General features: G+C 35.5%; 1 protein-coding gene across 5 annotated transcripts; it reads left to right on the forward strand.

Moving 5' to 3' along the window:
• Positions 1 to 55: 55 nt before the first annotated feature.
• Positions 56 to 18290, forward strand: Ia-2 (tyrosine phosphatase IA-2). 5 transcript variants are annotated; one of them, XM_072909619.1, is made up of 20 exons: positions 58 to 213; positions 1106 to 1289; positions 1763 to 1945; positions 3302 to 3451; positions 7757 to 7810; positions 8085 to 8145; positions 8444 to 8575; positions 8954 to 9035; positions 9325 to 9425; positions 10758 to 11425; positions 11502 to 11660; positions 11857 to 11897; positions 11965 to 12144; positions 12261 to 12387; positions 12514 to 12581; positions 12689 to 13069; positions 13171 to 13392; positions 14880 to 15244; positions 15465 to 15518; positions 15593 to 18290. In XM_072909619.1, the coding sequence occupies exons 4-20, from the start codon at positions 3358 to 3360 to the stop codon at positions 15861 to 15863; spliced, it is 3060 nt and encodes a 1019-aa protein (XP_072765720.1). In that variant the 5' UTR covers positions 58 to 213; positions 1106 to 1289; positions 1763 to 1945; positions 3302 to 3357; the 3' UTR covers positions 15864 to 18290. The 5 variants fall into 5 exon arrangements, with proteins under 5 accessions (XP_072765719.1, XP_072765722.1, XP_072765724.1 ...); XM_072909618.1 differs by lacking the exon at positions 1106 to 1289 and having other exon boundaries at positions 56 to 213; XM_072909621.1 differs by lacking the exon at positions 1106 to 1289 and having other exon boundaries at positions 56 to 213; positions 10761 to 11425.
• The last annotated feature ends 87 nt before the right edge of the window (positions 18291 to 18377 follow it).

The raw sequence follows: 18377 nt of genomic DNA on the forward strand, positions 1-18377 counted from the left end.
CCTTCTCGAGCGACATCTTTACGGCGAAACTGAATCGACAGATGTCGCACTGTTGCACATCCGGTAATCTCGGCGCGTGTAGAAAACATTCGGGAGGAGGAGAATTTGATAGTCACACAGATTTTTCGGTACAGAAATTAATTTTTACCTTGTTTTCGATCGATGCCAATTCAAAAGTAGCAGAAGCTTCCAAGAGACATTCAACAGAAAAAGGTGACATATCAAATTTAATAAATTTAATTATAAAAAAAATTTATCTTTTTATTGTTTAATTCTGTTATTATTGCGAAATATACATATATATAGCTCGTAAGTTACACACAGTATGAACGTATATATTACTCACGCATAATGTATATATATAGATGTATATCTATGAATGCAAAAAGATGAAGGATACTTTGAAAAAATTATTATTTTAAGGGCAATTTCGATCAAATTCTTGAAAATTAACCTGATCGATGATTAATTCAATGAGCAATAAGAATTGTCTGCTGCAAAAATTTCTAATTATTAATATGTAAGTATATATACAGATGAGTGCTTTCGCAACATATATTAACAGAACAGAATTAAGTGAAAATCGATGGGGAATAAAGAAAAAAAAATATCCGAGAGCCTAGTAAAGTATGTCCCTGCCGATAGGCAGATAGGCAACCCAACTTGCTGACGTGTATGTTGTGGAAGCACCCCATACATACTTCGTTATTAAAATTATATATAATATATGTATAACGCGAAAATATCATCGTGTTTTTCTGCTATGCTGGTCTCAAATATCATTGATTCAAATGTCAATTGTACGGAAATTTGAATCCGTGATGAGACTATTTTTGTCATTCAACGATCATTTCGTTTATCTTTGCGACATTTAACATTCATCGAGATTTATCCAGGTTTATCAAAGTTTATTGAGATCGAAAAAAAAGTACGTATATAAAAATAAAAGCGAGGCATACAAGTGAGACAACTATATATGATGTGAGGATGAAAAAAAAAGATATATTTTTGCCCCACGAGATAAAAGAAAATAATTTTTACGATCATTCATTTTGTTACTCTTCATTATTGCGTTTCCGATTAATGACTGCTATTTCTCTTTCAGCTTCCATTAGGAACAGCATAAATCTTCCTTCCCTGTTTTTCTCGGAGAGTGTGGGAGAAGCGCATTTGCCTCGCGCCTTTGGCTCGCCCGCAACAAGTGTTCCCTAATCGATATCACGCCCTGTGAGATCCTTTCAGACGTCGTGAGTTCCAGGAATTCAGTCGTACATCATATTTCTTATGATGTAAGAATTTTTCCGTCATTTTTTTTTGCTTTAAAAAAATCCCATTATATTAAAAACAAAAAAACCAGATAAAAATAAACGCTAAAATAGAATTACTCGAGCAACCTCGCCCCGATATACCGGCTGCTCTTCTTCAATTTCTTCCCTTTTTTTTCTGACAATTAATTTAGGACAAATGTTCTGTTTAGATAGAATCTTCCTCTATCTGTCAATTTTATCAAGCGACACGATGATTTACTTTCTTATTGGATGTTCCTCTTTATTGTCGTCGACAAGAGTATATGTGTGCGTCTTTTTTCTCTCTTTCTTCCTCCCACACTCTCTTTGTATCTCTCTTCCCCTATCGTTTTGCGTCTTCGTTGGCCCGCTGCCGGCACAATCGATTTCAAAATCCGACGACGCACGACTTGCGCGCCGTCGCCGCCGCCTGTTGTACCTTCCTCCACCTCTTTCTCATCGTCCTACCTTTCCAGTCAGTGCCATCGCTGCGGCGGAACCGGCGGCCGTCCACGGGAACATGGTCCAGGAGGTTCTCGCAGCCAGCACTGCCGAGTGGTGATCGTAAGCTCTCTCGCGAAGCGGAACTACGGTGTTTCTCGTGGCGGCGAGTGCGATGTGCCACAGGGTGTGAAGAGACCACGTTACGTCACGCCCAGGTGAGGACGAATCCACGTTTACACTGCAGTTCCACCCTGCATGATTCCCTCTTTTAATTTCTTTTTAACGGAAAATATCTGACAAGTTTGCGGTGTAAATCTATATCTAAAAGTTATCTAAAAACAGCCTTTCCGTAATTATTTTCGAACGACAAATTTGCGTGCTGCGCTTCTACAAAAAAATTTCTTAATTGACTAGATTATTTTCTTTTCTCGAAGCTAAATTAAGATTTGTGCAGTTAAAGGGACTATATCAGGATATAAGAATACGTCCTATACAGGATAAAATATTGCAACAGTGTTGCTCCAATATTCTGTGCTATATAGGGTATCTCTTCTTTGCCGGTATTACAATCACACGTTACCATATTTACATTGCGCATTCAACGTTAAGCGCGACTGAGTACATTGCGGGTATTTATGAGAACGAAAACGCTCAAGTCAAACTCAAATACTTAATACGAATCGTAAAATCATTATCGCTTCTGGTAATATTCGAGAATAACCTGGGAGCCAGGAGAGTTAAAACCGGATGGCGTCGCGGCGCGCAGGTTTCCCAAAGGGATGCTAATTTGTCTTCAAAGGAGAGTGAACGTAACTACAACCTGATGCTTTAAGAGTACGAGATATAAATATAAATATGATCGCGAAAGAGGATGCTTTCTCGAAGGTAGATGGTAGAACGAAAGGTGTTCGGAAATGGAAATCAAAAGACAGATTCTCTTTAAAAAAAAAAAATAGTGCGAGCGAAAAATGTTTTTTTTTTTTTTTTTTTTTTTTAATTTGTTATACAATGCCACACAATGTCCTTTATACAGTGCTCCGTATTGGAGGAAGTTTGTAATTAAATATCAAACGGGTAACGATTTCTTTTTTACTTTCTTTTTGTTTAGCAGAAAGTGATTCAGATTCGTAACGTTTTTATTATCAGTTTGCTGAAAGTAGCATAGATTATGTTATGTGGCTTTTGTTAGATTCGTATTCGATCGAGTGCGGGCGATGCACTCCAGGGCGATGCACCTAGAATAGTACTTACACTAGCCTTCTATGAAAGTAGAAACTATGTTTCTGTACAAGTCCGAGTGTACTTCTGTTGTAAACAAACAACAGTTTGCGAACTAAGATCTTGTGAGAATAAAACTATATTTGTGTCTTTAAGGCTTGAGAATATTTTATATACACTCTCAGATTTTGTTTAATCATCAAAACTATAACGATTTACAAACTATTAAAATTCACAAAAAGCAGAAATAATCCACAATATTTCCGCGTTATTTATTTGCCGACTACGTCTGTTTTATTTTTCTGCAAGTAAAAGACGTTCGAGGAAAATAAGATAAAATTATCCTATTATAGATGCGTGAAAGAGCAGTCGGAGTGACGTAAGTGGATTCACAATTGCAGGAACATCTATGGGCCGTAAACGGTGGTGGCAAGGAGGTCTGGTGGAGCTGTTCGTGCTCTGTGTCCTCCATCACGTCGTCGTTCTCGCTGACGGCAATGTCGGTAAGCACTGAATATTATTATTCAAACACAAACGAGGGAAGATAATGACGTTTGTCCTCAAACAGTACACTCGACCCTTGATGTGAATAGTTTGTAATCTGAATAGAGTCACGCGGCTATTTAGTTTCCATGCAGAAATATTTTGCGAGAAAAGAGACCAGTGTCAGAAATACCTTTTCCGATAAGATCTATTTTCGCTCGAGGAAAATCTTGAATCGCCATTTTTATATTTATTTTTTTTTTATTTCAAACAAATGGTAATTTTAATGAAATTTTAATTTCAAGCGACCAGATAATTAAGTTTCCAGTTCTGCATCGCGTCCTCTGGAAGGTCTTTGGCGAAGGATAGCTCTGTGTGGCTTTGTCTTTTTTTTTTGAATTAATGAAGGGATGAACTTTAAGTCTCTTTATATATAGACAGAGAGACGATAAACGAGGTTTTTAAAGAGACGGCAGACTTAATATGTAATTTTATGATGAAGCATTTTATTCGATACGTTTCGCACTATAAATTATTAAATTGCGCTTCGCACAAGCGAGCAGAAGCCTTTTATGCGTGAGTGTTAAACGCGAAGATAACAAAGAATAGTATATATATATATTACGTCAATATAGCAACAGAAAGAGAATGATATGGACCAAATCCATACTCCAAACTCAATTAATAAAATAATTCTACATCACTGCTTTTACATTATATAGCTATCATTTAATTATTTAATATCACGGCAAGAAATTGAATAATTTACAAGACTTACGAGAGTAAATTTCCTTTTAATATTTACTTTCTAAAATAAGTCTCTCTATAAAATCTTTAAGTCTTTGTATAAATCTTTGAAGTCTTGTTAAGTCTGTTTAAAACGAAACTTCAAAGTATATTTCTAGCAGGTTAAAATAATATTCTCTGTTAAAATAAATCTCTTATCTCTTGAATCGATATTTTTCTCGATGATACATGATGTAAGTGCTCACCTCGAAGTGTTAAACATCGATCGCCCGGTAATGGTTGACGCCCCATTAGGTTGTCGCGTGATATTACACTTCTTTAAGTGCCGTTTGGTCATACATTTGTGTGAAAGCGCACTTATCGATTAATAACACCTCAGAAGAAAGAGTGCGCGCGAATTACTCTTTATTAACTTCGAAGGATATTGTTTACGTTTCACAAGAAGACAACTGCAAGGTGCAACGATCAATTATTAAATTCATGCGTAAAAGTTGCACAACAGCGTGTAATAAAGTAAAAGAATTTAATTAATTAACTAAACGATGTGGGCAGAACCCGAAAGGGTTCGAGGATTCTGCACTAAAACGTTGATTAACTTTAATTTGTACTATATATGTTTCTGCTTAAAGTAATAGCCCAAAGTACAAAAGAGAGTGGTTCTAATGAACGTTGATGCGACTTTAAAGTTTCGCGAACAAGTTCCCGGCTCATCACATCAACTTCTGGTTGACGTCAGCACAAAGAACTTTCCGTTATCGTTTGCGGTGTACTTTTACGAGAAACCGGGATTAGGGTCGTCGATCCGTATCGATCACTCGCGTTATCGTTCTTGTCATCTGTCGTTTGTGGTGCTTTTTGTCGAGATACGTAGCTTATACAAGTTCACTCGCGTCTTTCATAATTCTTCTCTACGTCGAAAACTTGTCTAGAAGATTATCAAAAGAAATTTGATATCGTAAAACACGCTCTTCTAGGTATCTATCACTTAAAGCAACTAAGGAAGATAAATTGCGTTCTCTCGCGACAATATATCACTTTGTTTTCCCGACTATATATTCACTTGCGTTCTCACTTACATTCTCGTGACTACGTATCACTTGCTTTGTTTTCATATCGAAGTCACGATCATTTTGGAGCATTTGTAAGCACGATCCAGAGGCGAAGAATGTTTTCTCGAAGAGAAATCAAGAATTAGGGAAATCCGCAATTAGGAAAAAAAAGAAACTGAAAGAAAAAATATTAATACGAGCTAATCCCATGTGATGATGAAATAATTAAATTTTTTTTTTGAGAGAGAGAGAGAGAGAGAGAGAAACATATCTTTTTAAGATTGTGCATCTGACTGACCTAGTAACATTAAGTAAAACATTACAAGTAAAATTTTCTCATCTCTGAATCTATGAAATAATCGATTCTTTTTTTACATGTTTTAGCTTTTAATTAAGGGAATTATAAATAAACGAAAGGATATTTGATAAACTTTGAAAACTTCTTAAATAATCCAACGTTCTCATTACTGACGTTCTTCAAATTCGGCGATATTCCATCATCTAAACCTCGGGAGGATCTCTCTCTCTCGCTATTTTTCTCTCTTTCTTTATATATAATCGAACACCTCTCCTATATATATATATATATATATATGTTCGATTTTCGCCCACGACAACAACTCGACAGTTATCGAGCGTTCATCCCACGCAACCACCACCTTTGCCAACTCGAGATCTCTCTATCGCGCGCGCGTAAGGCCATCTCTCTCTCTTCTCTCTCTCTTGCGCACGCGGTTTTGCAGATATATGTATGACGCGACCCTTTGCTTATCTATCTCCAAACCTCTCTTGCGTCGTTTAACCCCTTTTACCTCTCGCAGCCCTTGTGCTGTTGCCGCGGGAGGTACACACATCCACGTGTACCTCTGCACTCACCATTCCTACATTTCAATTTTCCTCTCCTCACGTATGTGTGTATGAGATACATGTATGTGTCCGCGATTCACCTTCTCGACTGAACCACCTCCACACATTTGACCCTTAGGCGTAAATATTTTCTTTACGTAACAGAATGTTGACTTTCATTCATCCAGAATAGAGGGTGGATGTTACATACGAAATACGATAATGCGAAGAGATAATCCTCATCGATTAGGGACTATATTTTCATGAGTTGTTGAGAGGGAGCTCAGCTATCATAATACTTCGATCATTTAATCCCATTTACGATTTGCTTGATAAATGCAGAGACGTTGATCTTCTCGTAGCACAAAACGTGCAAATAGAGAAATATTACATAATAAATGAAATTCTATATATAAATTTATAATGTTATATATTCTTTTTCAATTGTAACGTAAATATTATTTAAATTTTTTCTACAATTCACGAATGTTTAAACAGATTTTATTCAACTTTGGCTCTCTCTTGATAAATGTCTGTCGCATGTTTGCGTATTTTATTTTGTCATTTAATCGCGTAATAGATTTTCATATCTTTCTCGCATATTCAAGAGAGATTTATTCCTTTTACTGACAATGGATAAATAAAATAGATACATATGACAAACATTTATCTTCCTTTTTTACTAATACATTATTTCATTATTTACTTAACGCAATTATAACTCATAATTTGCTACACGCTGAAAACGCAGTCAGAATATATATCAAAAGGATGAGTGCGTTCGCTCGTAGCCTGCGATGTTCATTAATTATGCTCCATATATTCCCGCATTCTGAGTTGTGTATATGTATAAGCATGTGCGTGCCTTATTAATCACACACGATCAGTCACAACCGCCTTTCCATCCTTTAATCTTTTATGCGTCAGATATCATCAATCGTTTCACAAGCTCTCACGAGAATTTGATTTCGATAACACAACAAATACATGGCAAAGAACATCTACGTAGATAAAAAATTTATTTTCGAAAAGATGAAATAATCTCTTAATCGAGTTTCGGATTATAATCAGGACGAATTAAATAAATGGATTAAATTATTAAGCGATACAGGACTGATTAAAAATCACACAGAAAAGGAAAAAGCTGAAGTCAAATGAAAGAGCTTGAATTTTTTTCTTCTTTTTTTTTTTACATTATTAAATGTCGACATTTATACATAGATTTTCAACGGAAAAATGTGCTGGTTCCCCCAGGCGTACATCAAATATCCGCGCACCTTTACACGACAGGATACTATTATTAGAAGGCTCCATTCTCTCTGAATTTATCCATAATATTAAACGTAACACTAAGCTATTTCGGGCGGATTACAATCAAACTTTCTCTGTTATAGACATTTTCAGCGTGACGCTATTTTTATTCCTTAATAATGTGTTTTATGAGTTACGTGATATGACGTGGTGAGCGACTCGGTTGATTGTATCTCGAGTAAAACGCCCTTAAACAGGAATCAGGTTACACACCTGTGTCGAAATATTCGCGTAATTTAATGCCACAGATGGTTGAAATTGTGCACGCGAGAGAATTAACTAATTGTTACAATTTGGAGATAAAGTTTGTTTTTTTTTCTTATTATATAAATAATTTATCTCATTGTCAGTTTAATCATTCTGTATTTTCAGGATGTCTATTCAGCAAGAACATATGTGATCCCGAGGGGGAAAAATGTTTTGACGGTAATAGTTCTGTATAATTTTAATTAATAAATTAATAACAATGTGAAAAATTTTCTCTCCTGCCTTTGGCCTCTTTTTTATCTTGTGATATACAGAGTCAAATAAATGATTAAAAATAAATTTTTGCAAATATAAAAGTTCAACAGATAAGTTAATTATTAACAAAATCGTAAATAGTATTAATATAGAATTCTCTAATATGATTCTGTAGCATTTTAATTTTATACTCACGTGAAATGAATATGCTTTTTTAATATTGATATCGTTTTTTCAGATCTTGCGTTCGGCAAATGTATACCTCGATACACGAATTTAGAAAGCGACGATTTATATCGGTAAGTTCTGTACTTATGATAAAAATTATATTTTAAATTTGGAATATATTTTTATAACATCTAGCAATAATTGATATCAAAATATCTCTCTTTCTCTTTCAAATGGTAACGACACGAATATATGTGAATTAAATTCCCATTCTGATCGATTAATTTTATTGGGTCGTCAAACGGTCTCATTGCTATACGTCTTTATCGTCTTTATTATCGTACATTCACGTTAATCCATATTTTAGTAAGAGTGATGTTTATAAAATCGATACATTATATAACACGCTCTATTTTTTATATTACACAGATATAATCTCGATACCGATGAATTGGAGCTATTAAGACTGCAACTGGAGAGACTGGAATCTAACGGGTACAAGTGGAAGCATCCCTTTACACAATGTATTATGCAAACGTCGCTGTATAATCTTCGACATGGGTACGTCACTCTTTACTGGAGATAGTAGTCGCGATAAACGATTGCGCTGATGAATTAAAATTCGACATGCGCGCAAATTAACATATATGTGACTCTTCATAATTTTAATTTGAATATGTAAATTTAAAAAATTTTTTTTTCCGTCAGATTTTTTATCTATTATTTTTATAATATCTTTAAAATACAGTGAGAATATATCAACCCATGCTAATTTTGTTTAAATATTCCAAGTACAAAATTGTAAAAAAGCTAATATAATAGATAAAGATCATTTCATCAGCAACATTTTTGCGTTTGACACAATTTATGAGAAACAACTTGCAAATTGTATCACACAAGTACCGTTTCAGAAAAATTTAATCCATCGAAACTTTTCAGACAAGGCGATTCCTTCGATATCCGTCTCTGTGAATACCTGAAGAAATCGAATCTCGACGAACAAGATGGACTTATTGACAAGGTTAGCGTCAATCATAATCCAATTACAAGTTACTAGTTTTCGTTTACAATATCACGTGTACATAATCCCGGTCGTGCGCAAAAAATAATTTCTCCTGTTAACATCATCGGCTCTGATCGCAATTCTCTCTCTCTCTCTCTCTCTCTCTCTCTCTCTCTCTCTCTCTCTCTCTCTCTCTCTCTCTCTCTCTCTCTCTCTCTCTCTCTCTCTCTCTCTCTCTCTATCAAAAAAATATTCCGCAATATAATATTACTCCGATAGTCAGCCGCCATCGATTTTCTTTTCCTAGGTAATTCCAGCAGTCGCCATACTAAGAATATCTACGGACAATGAGAACCCCAAGAGTAATTTGGTCGATACTCTATATCGCTCTACCGACATCGAGAATAAGTATGTTTTATTTTGATCGAAGAAAAGCCGATAATAACAGATTCTAAATTTCTATAAATTTTTTCAATTAAATTTTAGAAGCGCGTTACAATTTTTTTAATTAAATTCATATTTTTTCTCTTATAGAAAGCGTATCTATTTAATCAATATTTTTTTGTTTATTTTCTATTCTATTGGATTTGGGAATATATACAAGTCCAAAAAAAAGAATAAATAAAAAAGATAAAATAAAATCATTAGCTATTGAAAATATTATCTGTACATTTGCATGTATATTATAATCCATCGAAAACGAAACAAAACGAGAAAAGAAACGAATTTATAAAATATATCGAATAAGAAACTTGATGTATATATTTATATTTATGTAATGGGTTGTTTAAAAAGTCATTGCGTTTTTTCCGATAGATGGCTTTAATTGTATTTGTACTTAGTTGTATTATTGTTATATTCATAAGCAATGCGCGTTTAATAGCTGACACTTTTAGTTTCCATAAAAAAAGTGCGCGAATCGAATAACACTTATTCTTTCCATAGCATTTTGAAAATAGAGAATCAACACGAGCATTTTCGCCAAGTTTTACTTTATTATTTCCAAAAAATAGAGAACGTAGTGCAGGCTTGTGAAAAGTTGCTTAAAATTTATGGTGACAAAGCCCTAAAAGAACGCCAGTTTCAATATTTGCTGGTTTTTGTTCTGGTGAATACAATGTGAAAGATGCATCTTGTTCAGGTCGGCCATCGGAGGTTGATGATGAGAAAATAAAAGCATTAATTGAAGCTAATAAACGTTCTATCATTCGTGAGTTCGCTGAGGCACTAAAAGTATCGATTGGAAGTGTTTACCTTCATTTGAAACAACTTGATTATGCAAAATCGCAGAGAAGTGGTCTTCCATCACGATAACGCTCGACTACACATAAGTTTGATGACTCGCGAAAAATTGTTGAAGCTTGATTGGGATGTGCTGCCTCAACCACCATACTCGCCAGATCTTGCACCATCAAACTACCATTTGTTCCGATCATTGCAAAACTCTTTGAGTGGAAGAACATTCGCTTCAGATGACGTTACCGTAGACACTTGGATCAGTTTTTGGATAATAAAGATAGGAAATTTTTCGAGAATGGGATCATATAAAGCTTATCAAAAGATGACAGAAGGTCATTGAACACAAAGGGCAATACATAATTGATTAATGTCTTTGTATAAAATAAACGATCTTGAAAATAAACGAAAAAACGCAATGACTATTTAAACAACCTAATATATAATGTATAATATATATTTATAGATTACGATGAGATTTTTCTTCTATTATCATATTTCAAGTAGGTCACCTTTCTACAATGACCAAGAATTATCACCGTACAATTGGGAACCCATCGGACCTGTTTACAGAACTGAACATAGGAATTGGCATACCGACCAGAACGAGCGGGCTTCGATCAATGACGAGGAATACAACGAATACGGAAAGTACTCGAACGATGTAGGCGAGGGATTGTATCCGCGCAGAATGCGTCGCTACAGCTTCATCGACGAGTACAAAAATGATGATATCGAGCCGCTCGTGGATTTGGAAGACAGAAGATGGTCCGAAAACAATGACGACAAGAATCTTTTCGACGCACAGCTCTTGTCTGCCGATGAATTTGAATTTTTGCCAAACGAGAAATCACCGGATTATACGTTGTTAAAGTTCTCCCCCGACGACGAGAAAAATGAGAGGGAACACGAGAGAGCGTTTTCTAGGAAATATAAACACCGAAAGAAACCACCGATTGAATTCCTTGATTCTGATGCGTCGACAAGACTACGACAAGATAACGAGAAGAGAACGGCGATCGGACGCGACGAGGATATTGACTATGAAGACAACGGAACTAACGAGAATAATTCAGCAGAGATCGAGGAATCCGATACTTCTCCGAAGATAAACGATATGTATACCGAAGGAGGAGTTGTGCGGCCTTTGAAACATAAATCTGAGGCTAGTGGTGAGTTTATCGCGTTTTAATTAGATTATCTGGACATCCATTTTGTTTGCTCAGCTAAAATATATCCAACTTGTAGGGACTTTGTATGATGAGACATACGACGACAATGACTTGGACACGCTTCTATGGAGACGAGAATTGGCTGGCTTCAAGCGCAGAGAACGTTTGGATGTTAAGAAACCCGGACCGTTATTCTCGACGAATAATTACGCATTTAAAACCCAATCTCCGCCTAGTAAGTGTGAACTCAATATTTCTATAAAAAGCTTAATTGTCTTGCGATCTATTCTATCATTTTGAAGCAATCTTCATTAATAAGTATTTTAAAGATAAAATTGTTGATAAGATGAAATAATTATTTTACTTAGATATATAAGTATCTAAATATTTTGATAAAAAAGGCCCTGTTTAAAATGCATTACGTTTTGCAGATTCCCTTGATAATGATTATTCCGCGTCGGACAATCAGGATGTAAGTGTAACCGATCCTAAAACTTGCCCACATTAGATAAGCATTATACATTAGCATTGAATTTCAGAATAATGAGGTATATGCACCGTTAACGAAAAAAAGAACTATGAAAAAAGAATTACATGGTACGTACATAGGGAGCGAGGACCCGCCAAGGACTTATAAAAATGTCGATCTGGATTACGTCTATATCATGTTCGAGCAAGAGTTTCACACATGGCTGGAAGGAGAACACGTGGTCGCTAAGGTAAAACAAAGAACACCATATTTTAGCACGTTAATTCAAAATTATAGAGAATATTTAAAGACATAAAAATAATTATAAATAAGGCGTTAACGCAAACCTTATATGAATTTCTTTAGGTCGAAGAACTCTTAGGATTGCCTTCCGGAACTTTGAGAGACATACGAGTAGGCCGCGCAGAAGTAACATTCAAGGTCATTCAAAACGATAAAAACTATAATGCTACTGACGTCGTCAACAACATCGGTATGATATAATTTGCATACCGTAGTTTTACAGAGATTGCAAAAATATTATAATATAAAAAAACACGACGTAAAAATAAGTTTATTTTTTTTGCATCTAATAATAAGACATGTCGTTTAATTTCAGATAACATACGTGGCAAATTACAAAATGCACTAGGAGTCAGAGTCATTCGAGCGGGCATAGGTAACAAGGTATTATCCATATAAACATTTCTTTCCAAAAAATAAATAAATCTTCAAATTTTGAATATACACGAAATATCACCATATCAACATCGTATAAACGCATCTTTGCGCAGGCTAAATTACCGGCTACCTTGGAGGTAGCCAGTGAAGAGATGAGCTCTAGTTTGTTCGGTGCGTTGGTGGCTGCCGGCGTCGCAGCTGCGATCGCGGCCGCAGTAGTTACGTTGATAATCGCGCGTCGCCACGCGAAATGTCGAGCAAAGCTCGCCGGACTAGCCACTCCGGACCCGGAAGCCTCCAAGGATTACCAAGACCTGTGCAGGGCGAGAATGCAGGCGAAGCAGCCGAACGAGAAGGTGGAATCGTCACGTATCACGAGCCTGTCGCGCGAGAACGAGACTAATAATCTGCCTTCCAATCGCTCCAGCACGTCCTCCTGGGGCGAGGAACCTACCCTCTCCAACATGGACATATCTACCGGTCATATGGTTCTCGTAAGTATAAAGATTATTTAAAAATGAGAGAAAAAGCGAGAAAGAGAGAGAGAAAGAGAGAGAGAGTAGATACATATAGAAACTCGAAATCGTACTTGCAGAGTTATATGGAGGATCATTTGAAGAACAAGGATCGTCTGGATCAGGAATGGGCGGCGTTATGTGTCTACGAAGCCGACCCGTCATCTACGGAAATTGCAGAGAGTGAGGCAAACATCCAACAGAATCGTTCTGGCGCGGCACTCCCTTACGATCATTCTCGGGTAGTTCTGAACGATCTTGCGAACGCCAATAATTCTGACTACATAAACGCTTCCACGATCGTAAGTAACTCCTATCTATATATCATTTTCTTGTTTCACCGTTTCTTCATCAAATCCTCTTGAAGCTTGATAAAACATTTTCTTTTCTTTTCGAAACTAAATGTGTGTTAACTAAATTTCAAAACAATTTGTAGAAAATGATAAGAATAAATGTCGTTCTATTTGAATGTAATAATCCTAAAGGCATATACAGGGTGTTCGGTAATTCGTAAAAAATCTCTCGTGCACAGATAGAGCAGATCAAACTGAACAAAAGAGTTCTGTATCGTTTTGCGATTTTCGGAATAATTATTGAGAAATTAATTAAAAAATATCGACCAATTCGCGCCAATATATTAGCGCTCTGCGAAAAGATAGCCCGCTGTCACGTGGTCGCTAGGAGTATGTACAGCAAAAAGAAACAGCCCGCTGTCACACGGTTACTATGTGACAGCGGGCTGGCTTTTCTCGCCACGTGCAATAGCAATTGGTCGATATTTTTTAATTAATTTCTTATTAATAATTATTGCGAAAATTGCAAAATGATATAGAACTTTTTTGCTCAATTTGATCCGTCCTACCTGTACACGAGAGATTTTTTACGAATTACCGGACACCCTATATATAGCAAATAGAGAGAGAAAGAGATTATAACGTTATAAAAAAGAAAACCAAGCATAATTTTCTGGAAACCAGGATTCAGGAGGATATCATATTATTTCAATACGCGAGAAATTTAATTTCAATTTGACATACAAAAGAAGAGACTTTTCTGATTATTTTAATAAAGTAAAAGCTGCGAGATAACTTGTGTAAGAATAAAATAAGTGTTTTCGTTTTCACGCGATAACACACATTGCTGAAATACATACGACATTCGATTTTCCGGCCACCGCATCACAATATATAGAAGTCGGTAAGTCGAGATGGGCATGTCAAATTGATCGTTTATCGCAAATCGCAATTCACAGCGTAATTTGTCAAATTAATGCTTGCGATAGATATTTTTATTTTTAGTGCATCACGTAATCGTAACGCAGCAAACGAACTCTAGCATGTTTTTTATTGATGAGCAAGCCTTATATATTTTTCAACTGCACAGTTGGCAATGTATGGCCGTATTATTGTTCACCCGATATATCCCCGTGTGCTAAATGAAAACCCATACAAAAAAAAAAGAAAAACAATGATAAATTGAGAAACTTAATTGGAATCGTATCGTTCGATACGCATGGTTCTACTGCTGTGAAAACATACAGGGTGTTGCAAGTAACCCTGTTTTAAATTGAAAAAAATAAGATTACGGCTTCTGAGACAGTGAATACGAAATGGATCGATTAGATTGATCGAATTTTTCATATTTTCTCGACACAAGAATCATATATATAATAAAAAAAAACAAACGAATCTTTCGATTAATCTATCGTTTACGATACAAAGTGTTTATCGGATCTTATTCTCGCCAAGGCTGTAATATCGTTTTTTTTTTTTTTTTTTTTTTTTTGCAGACGGATCATGATCCTCGGAATCCGGCTTATATAGCCACGCAAGGGCCGCTACCGCAGACCACGGCTGATTTCTGGCAATTGGTTTGGGAACAAGGCAGCGTGGTGATCGTGATGCTGACGCGACTCACCGAAGAGGGCCGCGCCATGTGTCACCGTTACTGGCCCGAAGAGGGATCGGAGCTCTATCACATCTACGAGGTGCATCTAGTGTCGGAGCATTTCTGGTGCGACGATTACTTGGTGCGCTCCTTTTATCTCAAGAATCTACGCACCTGCGAGACCCGTACCGTCACGCAATTCCACTTCCTGTCTTGGCCGGAGAACAGTGTACCGTATTCCACAAAGGCTCTGCTCGAGTTTCGCAGGTCAGCGTCGACTATGAAATCATTGTCTATTATTATTAGAAAAAAAAGTTTTATCCTGTTATTATGCTATTATGTAAATTATTGTATATAGTATACATTATTAGGAATTTATTGTGTAATTATTATTTATTAAAAATATTGATAATATTGAGGATTTAAGAAAAAAATTTATAAGGATAATTTCTTTTAAAATTATATTTCGATCTTTTTCTCATTGTAGGAAAGTTAATAAATCGTATCGTGGAAGATCATGTCCGATAGTCGTGCATTGCAGGTAAGTATATAATTTATCATTCAAAATTAATCGATAGCGATCTCTGTGTATTCTTACATGTGATCTTTCTACAGCGATGGAGCTGGACGAACCGGTACTTACTGCTTGATCGACATGGTCCTAAATCGCATGACAAAAGGAGCGAAGGAGATCGACATCGCCGCCACTCTCGAGCACATTAGGGATCAAAGGCCCGATATGGTTGCTACGAAACAACAATTCGAGTTTGTTCTGATGGCAGTGGCAGAGGAGGTGCACGCGATCCTCAAAGCTTTGCCGGTACCACCTACTGAGAAATCTGCCGCGGCAAGCGGTTCCTCACCACCCACGAAATCGGAACAGTGAAATTAATGCAGGCGACGTGCGAATTCAACCCTAAACAGTCTAAAGAATCTGGACAATTTCTATTTTAATCTAATGGATTTTGTAAGAGTTTTATATCGTTTCTTTATTTTTTCATTTTTTTTATAAATAAAATTGAAAAGAAAGAGGTTCCATTTCTTAAAATAATTTTTAAAATTGAAACTTTCACACGATTTGACACAAATAAGTCTAGATAGATTAAACAATTATGTCTATTTTGTACTATTCAGGGTTAAAATCGCAATCGAGACGCAAGAGGTAAGAGATCTATTCCATTTATTTCGATGTGTCACGGGAAAGTCAAGTACTTTTACTAGCTGTTTACTACGATGTACCCTATCGAAGAGTAAAGAGCGATCAATCGATTTTTTTCGGTTAGAATTTTCTACACGCTCGGTACTTTCCGATTAATGCACCCGTTCGCGCGTTATTAGTTTTAGAGTGCACCAAAACGTTGCGAGCTTCTTTCATATTCTGTATTTCTCCGAAATGTGAGAAAAAAAATGATAGTCAACTTGAACTCCTAGAGCACGAGAAATATATAACCAAAGTTTGCAGTTTTAAGTTAAGTGCAATGTATAAAGAAGAGAGGAAAGTAAGAGCGAAAGACTTGAAGAAACGTATGTTGAGTGTCATACATTATTTTTTTTGGCTACTCTATAAGGTGATACCGTTTTATTATCATCGCGTACATCCCTTTCTGCTCATTCAGACGCGGCCTATTTCAAGGATCAAGTACCTGTAGAAAACAGACAGACGTAACAAACCGACACAGATCGGGATACAATTTGCCGTCAAAGGCAACATACAATATATAATATATCAACGACTGAGCTCTATTATTGTGCGATCGATCGGTGATACAACGGAACATTTTATACTAGTAGAGTTTATCTAGTACTTTGTTTAGCGTTAACGCGGCCGTTTGAGATCGCGGAGCTTTATTCGTTCGATAAAAGAATTGTACGCAGTATTAATATTTCTGAATTTGACGAAATCAGATTAGCTGCGTTTAACATTAAATATATAAAAATATAGGTCAGGATTTTCATTATCTGTCGATAAAATGTATTATTTTTCGTAGATAAAAGGGTCTTCTATGAAATATCTATAAAATCGAGAAATTATATCGAATTTTAATAGTTTAAATGTATCATACCGGTTCAGTCTAATCGTGGTTAATCAATTTTATTTATTTGTATTGCGAAACACTTGTATAACAATCTGTTATTATACGTATACATATAGTTAACGTGTGTACACCTCAATTTAATTGCATTAATGTGCCCTTCGACTAACGTGCTTTAAAATAGCTTTAAAACTTTGGATGAATCTCTAAATCTGAAGAGAGAATCGGTAAATAATAACCAATCAGCTAACAATAAGTCAATTCCGTAATACCAAAATATACATATGTGAGCACAAATCTATTTTAGTGCAACAGATTGAAACAACACTTTTGTTATTGTCTTTATAAAAAAACTTTAATATATTCTATATATTTATTTTTTAGGACGAATTTTTTGGATTGTTCGTCAAAGTATCAGATGTATATCGAGCTTTTGTTACGTCGTAGAGTTATCAGGAACATGTTTAAAGTACGCGTGGATGATCGATCGGACAGCCACAAATCATTACATTAATTCGCGCAAGAAGCGTGGATATAATTGTGCAACTTAAGCAACATTTTACTTTTCGAAGTTATTGTAAAAAAATCGGCTTGATGTCTTAAAGTATCATGTGTGCGCAATCATTTCGCTGAAGAATTATATATAGCTTAATGAACGATGTTATAAATGGTGCAGATTACATACGTAAATATATAAAATATATAATATAATAACGTTTGGAATATCCAGGCGTATCAAGGTTTAGTACTGTGTTTAGCGATTTCGAAACTTTTATTATAATTTAAATTTTTTATCTTCTTTCCCGCAAATGTATTCTATACATATCCATTTAATAACGCATATATTAACTCGCTTAAAAATATTAATTTTTTTTTGAAAAGATAAGAAAGAGATCTGTCTTGATTTAAATACATCTTTGAATGACATCACGAGAAACTGATCGAAACTGATATCAATTAAGAATTAAAGTTTCGCGAGCCTATGTAATTAATTGACAACATTACAAATATTATTTTCGAAAGAATTTCGGAAGGGATAGGAGCACTGATGTACCTTGAAACTGTGTCAAACTTCGCTTGATCACTGCAACTGAGTTTGATTAGCCTTCTTTAGTACCAACTCACAAAACAGATTCTATATTTTTATGTAAAGGGATGAATCTATATATTAAAAAAAAATGAAATGATATAGTTATATATATAAATCTATACTATGTTACCCCCAAAATATAATACTATATACATGTTGTAAAATAATAAATCGATCTATGTTCAAGCCATGACCGCGTTTACACTCCTCCTTTTCCCGTTGAAATCTTTTAACGCGTATATTACATTTAATTACAATAATTTTACGATTAATATTT

Source organism: Anoplolepis gracilipes, chromosome 17 (assembly GCF_047496725.1).
Source record: "Anoplolepis gracilipes chromosome 17, ASM4749672v1, whole genome shotgun sequence".
In the NCBI taxonomy this organism is placed as follows: domain Eukaryota; kingdom Metazoa; phylum Arthropoda; class Insecta; order Hymenoptera; family Formicidae; genus Anoplolepis; species Anoplolepis gracilipes.

What these genes read in the sequence shown, in the direction of transcription:
- Ia-2 (XM_072909618.1), top strand. Translation starts at nt 3,358, where the DNA reads ATGGGCCGTAAACGGTGGTGGCAAGGAGGTCTGGTGGAGCTGTTCGTG. An exon ending in GAGCGGGCATAGGTAACAAG is followed by an intron (nt 12,582 to 12,688) that starts GTATTATCCATA and finishes ATCTTTGCGCAG; the next exon opens with GCTAAATTACCGGCTACCTT. An exon ending in CTACCGGTCATATGGTTCTC is followed by an intron (nt 13,070 to 13,170) that starts GTAAGTATAAAG and finishes TCGTACTTGCAG; the next exon opens with AGTTATATGGAGGATCATTT.